This window comes from Stenella coeruleoalba (genome assembly GCF_951394435.1).
Source record: "Stenella coeruleoalba genome assembly, chromosome: 12".
In the NCBI taxonomy this organism is placed as follows: domain Eukaryota; kingdom Metazoa; phylum Chordata; class Mammalia; order Artiodactyla; family Delphinidae; genus Stenella; species Stenella coeruleoalba.
In genome coordinates, this window is record NC_137158.1 from 81,192,525 (window position 1) to 81,203,209 (window position 10,685).

General features: G+C 49.3%; 1 protein-coding gene across 13 annotated transcripts in view; it reads left to right on the top strand.

The window, feature by feature from the left end:
• Positions 1-10,685, top strand: part of SYNJ2 (synaptojanin 2) — a 113,592-nt gene that overhangs the window by 84,635 nt on the left and 18,272 nt on the right. For 9 of the 13 annotated variants that reach the window (XR_013830791.1, XR_013830792.1, XR_013830793.1 and 6 more), the window contains 8 exons: positions 545-763; positions 850-928; positions 1,486-1,654; positions 2,046-2,219; positions 4,129-4,263; positions 6,037-6,149; positions 7,279-7,387; positions 8,998-9,149. Coding sequence is in view for 4 of the 13 variants with exons in the window: in XM_079939355.1 (XP_079795481.1) it covers positions 545-763; positions 850-928; positions 1,486-1,654; positions 2,046-2,219; positions 4,129-4,263; positions 6,037-6,149; positions 7,279-7,387; positions 8,998-9,149 (1,150 nt within the window). In the remaining 9 variants the exon portion in view is untranslated. Of the gene's footprint in view, positions 1-544; positions 764-849; positions 929-1,485; positions 1,655-2,045; positions 2,220-4,128; positions 4,264-6,036; positions 6,150-7,278; positions 7,388-8,997; positions 9,150-9,531; positions 10,605-10,685 lie in introns of those variants that run through there. The other 4 variants (XM_079939356.1, XM_079939357.1, XM_079939354.1 and 1 more) reach the window with 4 other exon arrangements.

Consider the following 10,685-nt stretch of genomic DNA (forward strand, 5'->3'; position numbering starts at 1 on the left):
TGGCTGCATCGTAACCTGACGCATTCCCTATCCTGGGACAGTTAGATTGTTTCCCCTTTGTCCCTTCCATCAGCAGTGCTGTAGTGATCAACCTCGTGTATAAATCTTTGACCGTCTGGTCATTTCCTTAGAACAGAGTTCTAGAATTGAGAGTCGTTGGTCGAAAGATGAGCATTTTTGAGTTTCCTAACACAGGTTGCCCAACAGCCCCCCAGAAAGCTTGAACCCCTAGCCCAGGGAGAATCCCCTCTTCTCGGCAGTCCTGGGGCTGCACGTAAAGAACCTTTGCTCATGGCTGGTGTGGTTTTCTCTCACATCATCCGTAGATAGAAATGCCGAGAGAGTAAGGTTGGGGAAAGACAGACTGAAACCCCGGGACCGGAGAGCTTAGTTCCGGGGACCGTGGCATGGGGAGGGGGCCACATACACAGGCTGTGTCATGGTGTAGGTTTACTGTTGACAGTGGCGTCGGGACGGAGCCAGGGCTGGGGGATGTCTTGTCCCGAGTTAACGGTGCCCCGTCTTCCCTCCGTGTCTGACGCAGACCCGTGCTGGCCATCGTGGAGGTGGAAGTGCAAGAAGTCGATGTGGGTGCTCGGGACAGGGTGTTCCAGGAAGTGTCCTCTTTCCAGGGCCCCAGGGACGCCACCGTCGTCGTCAACCTTCAGTCGCCAACCTCCGAAGAGAAAAACGAATTTCCCGAGGACGTGCGCACGGAGCTCATGCAGACCTTGGGCAGTTACGGGACGATCCTGCTCGTCAGGTAGGGACGCGCGCATGGCGGGGCTGGTGCGCGCCTCGCTGGAGGGCACACTCCCGGGCTGACCTGGCGAATCTCATTTCTCCCAGGATCAACCAAGGGCAGATGCTGGTGACTTTTGCAGACAGTCACTCGGCGCTCAGCGTCCTGGATGTGGACGGAATGAAGGTGAGTTGTGCTTGGTCACCCGGGGAGCGGGGCTGCTTGTCCCCGTGGACTTCTTGTGCTTTCACGTGGCCCGGTCTGCGGGTGTAGACGCCACAGGAGGGCGGGAGCTGGGCCTCTTCATGCCGGCATCTGATTCCGGTAGCTTCGTCAAGGTGTCTACTCTCCAGCCCTGACTCCTCGCAGAACTGGGGAGAAAGAGCAGGTTTGGGAGCACAGCCCCGCCGTGTTACTGGGTCTGTCTGCGCTCGCACCCTCCCATGGGAGTGTTGTGAGCCTTCTCTTCAGAGCACGTGGTTTGGGACATGCAGCTCATAGGTAGTTTCCGTTTTGATAATATCCTGGTTTTAAGTTCACATGGCATGAAAAATGACAGTTCAACTTTTCTTCGGGCCAAACGTGAGCTGTGCTGGGCCCGCCTGAGGTCTAGACCCTCGGCCTTCCTTGGCAAAAGTGAAGGTGGGCCAGGCTCCCGATGCATGCGTTGGAGCGAGAAGCACTTGGGGGTCAGAGGGTCTGACGTCTGCGCTCATTCACAGGCGGCCTCTCTGTCCTCACAGGTGAAAGGCAGAGCTGTGAAGATTCGACCGAAGACCAAGGACTGGCTGCAAGGTTTGCAAGAGGAGATCATTGGAAAGCGAGACAGCGTGGCCTCCGCGTCCCCCACCGCCAACTCCTGTCTGCTGGAGGAAAACTTCGACTTCACGAGTCTGGACTATGAGTCAGAAGGTGAGTCATCCTGCGAGTGAGGACTTCCCGGTGCGTGTGGGGTGAGGCGGGCAGGCGAGACGTTCTCCCAGCAGCCAACACGAGAGCCCCAGGATCCGTTCTAAGACCCGCCCTGGGGAAGGTCAGAGAGGATGCTTAAGTTCAGGCTGACTCTCCACGCCAGAGCTGGGTGGTGTTCACACGTAGGAGTGGTGCACGCGATGACAAGTAAGATGGGAGGCGTCTAAAATGACACTGAAGACAGTCTGGAGACGTCAGGGCTGTGGGCTTGTCCTGTGTCTCGGGCATCCGTGGAACTGGGGTCCCAGCCGTGCTGCCACGTGGGTGCCCTGGGCCGCTGGCGGCTAGGCCCTTTCCCCTAACTGTTCGCTGTGACGTTTCCTTCTCCGAGGGGATATTCTCGAGGACGACGAGGACTATTTGGTGGATGAGCTGAGCCAGCCCGGGGTCTCAGATAGTGAAGCGGGCGCAGACGAGCTCACCGATGCCCCCAGCTCCGTGGCAGTGGCGCCGGCCAGCCGGTCACCGGCACTCACCAAAAAGAAGCAGCATCCAACCTACAGAGGTAGGTAGCTTGGACCTTCCTTTTCTAAATCGCCTCTGGTGTAGCGATCACTCTCTCAGCAGCCGGGCATCACGTAATGCCGATCAAGTATGCATGGCCCACGAACCAAGGGGTGAAAGAGGTCACAGCAAGGGGTGAAAACTGGGCTCGGAGAAGGAATCCAGCTGCCGCCACACTCATTTCCTCTAGTGATCTAATTTTTTTCCAACAACTGGTACCCCTATAACATACCGGATTCATGATCATTAGTTTCCTCTGTGCAATTTAAATTGTCATAGCTCTGAACTGGTTTTACATTTGTGATTTTTTTCCCTCTCCAAAACTTTTCTGATTCAATCCCATAAGAGACATACTCAATATCTATGTCCTGAGCTGCTGGTGTCTGGTTATATTCATATAACATTATATTATTATACAGTAATAGTACACCTTAGCATCATTATGTCATTTTAGACTTAAGAGGGACTGAAAGTCATTGGGATTGAACTCCAGGTCCCTAGATAATTAGAGTAGTTCAGATTCCACATCAGACTCTTCAGCTCAGTTTCAGCCACAGCCACGGGTGCCTTCCAGCTGCTGGACATTGTGTCTCCCCCTTGGAGGAGAGCAGGTGCAGGGGCTTAGCCACGTGTCAGGACCCTTTGAGCTGCGGCTGAGAACAGAGAACAGAGTTGACAATAAGATGCTTCCCAGGAAAGGTACTTCACTGGGACAGGTACAAAGAACCCCCAAGCCTTTTTGACTGTATTTGGTCCCAAACCCGGTCAGTAGCCTGGCTGCATTGAACCAGAGGGGCCTTTTAAACTTACAAGTGGCTGAGCCCCGTCACAGAGATGTGGGTTTGGCAGGTGTGGGCTGGGACCCTGGAAATCTGGCACCTCATGAAGCTCCGCAGGTGATGGGGACACATGTCCAGGTTTGGGGACTGGATTCATCAGCAAATCCAGGGGTTCTGCACGTTGCACGTCCAGAGGACTCCTGCCCCGGAGTGAAAGTGGCTGGAGGGATGTGCTCTTGAGACAAGAAGCAGTCCCTCTTCTCCAGCGTGGCCATCATTCAGGCATCCTCTCAAGGGCTGGGCAGATGCGCCCCTTGGAATGAAGAATTCATAGAGCAGCATGGGGCTCTCACATGTGAGCAGCCTTGCCCCCTGGTGGACGTCAAGGGAACGTCTCCTCAGTGCTGTAGGGCGTTCAGGCACTCCCTTCAGAAGGAGAAATCCTGCCTGTCCCCAACAGAACGCGAGAGACACATGAGGTTGAGTTATTGGATTTGAGGGATGGGGTGTATGAGCCAAAATAAAATGAATCAGAGTGTGTCGTAGTGTGGGAGAGAAGACCTACAATCGTCCTGAATTTAAATGTAACAGAGGTACACGTAATAAAACAGAAGCCGTCACCTCCCCACACCCCTCTTAGCCTTAGAAGGATTTTGCAGGGCGAGTCAGGACGGCGAATGCTTGGGCAGTAGCTGGCATGGGCTGGAGGATTTGGGCTTGAATGAGCAGGGCCGCTCCATGCTGGGCCTTGACAAGGGATTGGCAGGCTGCCCTGCTGGCAGAGAAGTGAAAATATTCTCAAGTTCAGAACTCTTGTCCTGTTTCAGAATGAGGTATTAAGAGTGAGGGGCTCTGGTTTTCAACTGTCTACTCTGTGTGGAAGTCTTGTGGATTATTTCAGAAGGAAGCATGCCTACACTTTAAAATATTTCAGTGTCTCTCGTGTCTGGACAGCACACCTTGTCCACGGTTCACTGAATGTTCCAAGCAGGCATTGGGTACCCTCCCCCCGTCCCCCATGCCAGCAGAGAGGGACCCTGAAGCTGTCCTGTGGGAGGAGTTCCTGCCACTGCCGGGTCCCTGCAGACCTGAGTCTGACTCATCTGACTCACGCCCTGCCATGTCCTCCAGATGATGCTGACCTGGTGGTGTTAAAGCAGGAGCTGGAAGCAGTTGGGGACTTCCGCCACCGCTCTCCAAGTCGGTCTCTGTCGGTTCCCAATAGGCCTCGGGCACCTCACCCACCGCAGAGACCCCCCCCTCCAAGTAAGACTTCGCTTGCTTTCCGCTCACCACGATGCCTGCTGGGAATAATTGCGTACTTCCTGCTACTGCACAGACGGCTCTAAATCTAGCCTTTGAGTTTCCACAGTGCTTTTTTCCCCTCCTCGGGCTCCTTTTTGTCTTAAATCCATGGCAAGTTTGATATCAGAGATAGCTGTGTTTCTCACGGCAAATCACGTGAGTCCTTTAGAAAGCTGTTCTTCGTCCTCCCGTAGCTGTGCTTTTGCTTTAAGCTGCTTTCAGTTTGAAACCTTATGGGCTGGAAAACTTGGGGCCACAGACAAGCTAGGGACATTTTGAGCTCCCTCCTCCACCACCCACCATGGCTTCTTTCCATGTCTTCTCTCCTGGACTGCTGCCCACCCTCTCTCTGCATATGAGGACTCGAGTAAGCCCAGGTGCTCTGACCCATAAGGTGACCACACGCCCACCTCTAAGCAGGAGCCGTCCCGTCTGTGAGCCCGAGCCTGCTGAGAACAGCACTTCCTAGCCCGGGTCTCAGGATAGCACTTTTCTTCCTGGCTCCTCAGAAAAAGCAGTGCTTTGTCCCTGAGACATTCCTTGGCAATCTGAAATAAAGTCATGCCGTGCTTTTGATCAGTTTCTGTTTACCTCCGCTGTTCACTTCTCCCCCTCCCCCACACCCCCAGTGTGACGGTAAACATTTTTCTAAGACTGTACTTTCAGAATTGGGTTCATCTTAGCTTACATCACAATAGTAATCAATGGCAAGCCAGAAACACGTGACTCGTTAAGCATATTTTTTTTACTTTTCTGAGTTGATACTCAGAAAAGAAAATATTAAATAAATAAAAAACAAATTTACGTTCTATATTATTGTAGAGATTTACAAAGAGATAAATCTAAACAATAAAAGTTTTAATTTTACCTATCTAGAGATAATAGTTGTTAACCAAAAGATTTCCATCCTTTTTCCAATTAGATATATCTACATCTACACACGATTTTTAAAAATTAATTTCTGGCTGCGTTGGCTCTTTGTTGCTGCGCGTGGGCTTTCTCTAGTTGCGGTGAGCGGGGGCTACTGTTTGTTGCGGTGCGCGGGCTTCTCATTGCGGTGGCTTCTCTTGTTGCGGAGCATGGGCTCAGTAGTTGTGGCTCGCAGGCTCAGTAGTTGTGGCGCACAGGCTTCGTTGCTCTGCGGCATGTGGGATCTTCCGGAGCAGGGCTCAAACCCGTGTTCCCTGCGTTGGCAGGCAGACTCTCAACCACTGCACCACCAGGGAAGTCCTCTATACACAATTTTTCTTTTTTACAGAATTAGTGTCCATTTTGTTTGGTCATTTGTGTTTCATCTAATGTCTCTGAATTAACTGTTGTTGTAAAACATGACTTGTTAATGGCTGCAGGTATTATTTAATCTAGCTTATTCCCCTGCTTTGGGATTTTTTTTGTTAGATTTTGCCCACGAAGTCTTTTAAAAATTTGGTCCTAATAATAGTAGTGTATTTTAAACCACTTAAAAATGATTGATCAGAGTTTATATCAGATTTAACTCCTCCAGGATGTTAGATTAAAATTTTCATTCAAACAGTGCTTCTCCAGAGAATCTACATTAAGAAGCCCAAGTTACTAGAGAATCACAAGAGAAACTCAGTAGCGCCTCTGAATCCCCAAAAGCCATGGATGTACTCAGACCCTAACTGTGACCTTGCTCTCAGTTGGCTGGGAATTTGCATTGAAGCAGCTGCGACTTCACTGAGATTGAGACTCTGCCCTCCTTGGTCTTTACAGCCGGTCTAATGGTGAAAAAGTCAGCCTCGGATGTGTCCATCTCCTCTGGCACCCACGGGCAGTATTCGATTTTGCAGACAGCAAAACTTCTGCCAGGAGCACCTCAGCAAGCAGTGAGTTCTCCTGTATTCAGATCATAGTGAAATGGGTCAGCATTTCAAACCCAAGAGATTTGCCCCGTGGTTCATCCTCAGCCCCTAACATTATGCGGGATCACCTCTTTTCAGTGAATATATACATGTCTGTCTCTTTAACCCTCTGCCTGTCCACCATTCATCCCCAAACCCCATAACTTAGTACCAGGCCCTTTATAGGGTTTTTAAATGGTCGTACAGAGCACGAGAGAGAAAATCACGTTTGATGAAAACTCCCAAGTGCCCCTTCAGGGAGGGACTGTTGGTTTCCAGACCCACCTGCTTCTCTCCCCTCCGATGCTTGCCTATGACCTTGGTGTATAGAGCAGGGGCTGACAGAAGGGGAAATAAGAGAAGTTCAGATCAGTTGTCTTGAGAGAAGAGGCTAAAAAGAGATCTAATGGGGCCTAAATAATGCAGTAGGGACATTACTAATCATAACAGTCGTGTAGGGTTCTGGATGGCTGTGAGACCTAAAGAAGACGGTAGGTGGTCAATGGACTAGAGGTGAGGGAGGGGGGAGGTGCAGCAGGGGGCTGGGTGGAAGCTAACGTGTCCCAGGAGAGTGTGTAGAGCTGGGCCAGCCTATGGTCACGGTCACTGCAGGAGTAGGCGGTTGACTCCACCTCAGTGGTTTGTAGTAATGAAAGCAGGTTCTCAAAGGCGACCTAGAGGTCACAGTTAAGAGGCGGCAGAAAAGCGAAGAATCATAGAGAGAGCACTTTTGAGAAAACATCTGGAAAAGTGTTTTAATGACTTTGCTGGACCATGGAAGGAGTAGCTTCTGACTGTTTTCTGGCTTTTACCTGATTATTGAAATAAAGATAGAGGATGGTTTGTTCACGTTGCAAAATCCTGGAATCGTCCAGTTTAGGAGACGAGGGTCGTCTAAACTTTATTGTGTTCCCCCCACGCTTGATATGTGAGTGCTGGGCGGGGGGAAGAGGCTTGAGGGATGCTGTTTGGGTTGAAGTTGTGTTTTAATCACCGTCTGAAGGAGCTCTGTCAACTTCACGCTCCTGTACAGATGGGTAGGCAAGAGAACTCACCAGGTGAGGCTGTTTCCTACCTGTGCTAATACGCTTTTTTTCTTGATTTTGTCCTCAAGCCCAAAGCTAGGACTGGGATAAGTAAGCCTTATAACGTCAAGCAGATCAAAACTACTAACGCTCAGGAGGCGGAAGCAGCAATCCGATGTCTCCTGGAAGCCAGAGGAGGTGGGTGTTCCCCTGGGGCTCTCCTGCCAATTCTGCTTTTCTATTCATCTTCCTACTAAAAGGGGCCTAGAAGAGAAAAACACTCTTTTTTCTGGAGGCAGTATTCAATGAAAGTACCCTTGAGCAACATTTTATAAAATTCAGCTACTAAGACTTATTGTCCATTTAAAACTATATATTTAAAATTCAGTAAGTATGTAAAAATAACCCCAAGATTATTAGGCAGCACTTAAGGGAGAGACTGAAATAAACAAGGAGAGACTGAAATAAACAAAAACGAGTTTTAGAAGAGGTTGGTGCCCCGGGCACTAACTCATTCTGCTGGCTCTGTAAATAGAGATAGGTAGGTAGGCGTCCTCTTTCAGGCAAAACGTTGAAATCGCCAGCAATTGTAGATTCTCTCAGGCAGGGACACTGTCAGGCAGGGACCTCTTCTCTGCCGTACTGCCTATTAATTTTTTGTTGCTGTTACTTCACCTAACCCATGTTAACCATGTTTTAACTTGGAATCTCCTCTGTGCATTCAAAATCACTGGTTATTAACATATTTTGGTTTTTTGTTGCGATTTTATACTAGAATCTCTTTTGCAGAGGGAAAATTATGCCCTCTGAAAAGCCAGGTGCAGTTACAGTTGCCTGATTTGCTTATAGCGCAGGTATTTAGTTTATTTGGAATTCCCAAACAACATTTAAGGAGGGCATGGATTAAGAGACTGAGAAACACTGTTGTAGGATAACACCGTGGTTTCTTTTTTATTAAAAACAATAACTCAAATTGTATGGGTGTAACAACCCAAGTGTCCATCAACTGATGCATGGATAAAATGGGGTCTGTCCATACCATGGAATATTATTCAGCCATTAAAAGAATGAAGTACTAACACATGCTGTATCATGGGTGAGTCATGAAAATAGTGTGCTAAGTGAAAGAAACCAAACACAAAAGGCCACGTATTGTGTGATTCCATTTATGTTCAGTGTCCAGAGTAGTCAAGTCTAGACAGAGAGAAAGTTATAGTGGTTTCCAGAGGCTGGAGAGAGGAGGGTGTGGGGAGTGACTGCTATGGGAATGTGCGGGGTTTCTTTCTGGGGTGATGGAAGATATTCCGCTGATTAGATAGTGGTGATAGTTGTACAACTTTGTGACTACACTAATAACCACCAAATATATCCTTAAAAAGCGTAGATTTTATGGTATGTGAATTATATTGTAGTAAAGGTTTTTTGTTTTTTGTTTTAAAGTCTATAGATGCAGAGGTTTGAGGTTTGAAATCTACCCAGGGTCCCAGCTTAACATTTTCGTGGTCATGGGCCCTGCTGAGATTTTGAGTTTTGCATCATCTACCCTGAGAAACACAGGGACACGTTAAACTTTGCACGTGATTTCAGGGCCTCACTGCTCCTCCCCTCCACAGACCCTACATCACCATCCCTGTTGAGAAGGTGGGAATGAGAAGCTGGGGGCCAAACCTAGCTGGTTGGTCCTGACAACCTTGAAAGATTTATTTTTAGATAGCAAAGAAATACATTGCATTAGTAAATTATCCTTAAAATAAGGATAATTCGATGCCTTGTCCTTTATACTTTAGCCGTGCAATTGTATGTTTCAGGTGCCCCAGGAGAAGCCCTAAATGCCACAGCCTTGACGGACCAGGGATCTTCCAAACCAGAGCCCACAGCGGGGGTGGCCCCACTCCTGCCCCGTCGGCCCGCACCCAGAGTTCCTGCCATCAAGAAGCCAACCTTGAGGAGGACAGGAAAGGTAAGAACCTGGTTGCACAAGCCTGTTGCTCCTGGGTTGCTCAAATGTCTTGTTAGATAAGAATTCCGTCTCCGATGGGTCTGGCCTCTTTACACATGTTCACGAGTCCCAGACACAGCCCCATCCTTGAGGAAAATGCCCAGCAGTCGCTTTCTTCTTCGCATTCCTGCTGCTTCTTGGCTCAAGCTGAGCAGAAACATTGGGAATTTCTCACCAAGACAGGAAGAGCTTGGCGGTATCACGCCGCCCAAATGTTCCATTTCAGTTCGCAAACCGAACCACCGTGGGGTGCTTTATTCCAGGTGTCCCAGTGATTCCCATTTGTGTGTGGTCTGTGTCCTATGCCCACGGTTTGACTTGTACAGACTTTTATTTGCATTAGAAAAACAATCACCGGTTCCTGGATTGGCCATGTTGACAAGCGCTTGTGCGGCCCCGGACCCTGGAGGCTCGACAGCTTTTCTTGCCACTTTTCTTGCAGATTGTTTTTTGCTCTCGCTCTCAAGCTTCTCAGCCTTGCTTGCTGCTTCAAAGACATGAGTTTGTCAGGACAGTAGCAGCCCAAAGACTGGCACCTCTAGAGGCATCTGGATCTTCCGTGTGAGCTCAGTGTGCTAGTCACGGACACCCGGTAATCCCTCGGCTGGTCATTACAGAATGGCTGCTTTTCCACCTGTACAAAGCATGAGCGTGGTTTGGGCGTGTGGTTCTTACAGAGCCTGCTCTGTGTTTTCTGGGTTGCTCGCTGTCCCACGTCTGCACATGCATCTGCCTATTTTCCACGCCTCCTTACACAACACACCTCTTTCCTCCTCTTCTCTATTCTCGCTTTGTCTTCAAAGCCAGGGGTAGAAACGGATTCAGTTTCCCCACCCACTGCCCAGGAGCTGCAGTTAAGGGCCGTCGGAGAAAGGGTTGTTTCTGCAGCTAGTTTTCTAAAGAACCAGCGGAAATACTGAAATGCGGATGCTTAAGCTACCGACAGCCGTGTGTGTACAAAAGCTTCCTCTGGCCTCGTGCGGTTGTTTTCTTTGTGATTCTTTTGAATCAGAACCAAGGAAGTGAAGTTCCTGTATGAAATTTTCCATTCTTCTATATTTAAATATCAAAGATCCAAGGAGCAAGTGTACCCATGAGTCCTTCTGTTAGCTTAATGCTGTGACAGAAGCTACTTCATCTTAGTGTGGCACAGACTGAATTATCAAAGCTGCGGCCTCGAAGAAAAGTTTTCAGAGGTTCGCTGTTAATAAAGGAAGAGCATCACCCCGTTTCCTAGGTAACAGAAACTTGTTTCAGATTGTTCACGGTGGCCCTGGTTTGAAAGCTCCCACTCATATTTCATCGGACCTGCTGGTCCTCCTTGATACGTGTGTTTCTCCCATGCTCCTTCCTGCCTGGTCACACTCGCGCATCCCAGACATTCTCAAATCCCGAATTTGCTAGAATGTCCGCTTGTCCCCTCCTCCGTTCGCCTGTGGACAGCGTCTGTGTGCTCTGATTCCCAGCTCCCGGGGGCGGGCTGCTTATTGACGCTCT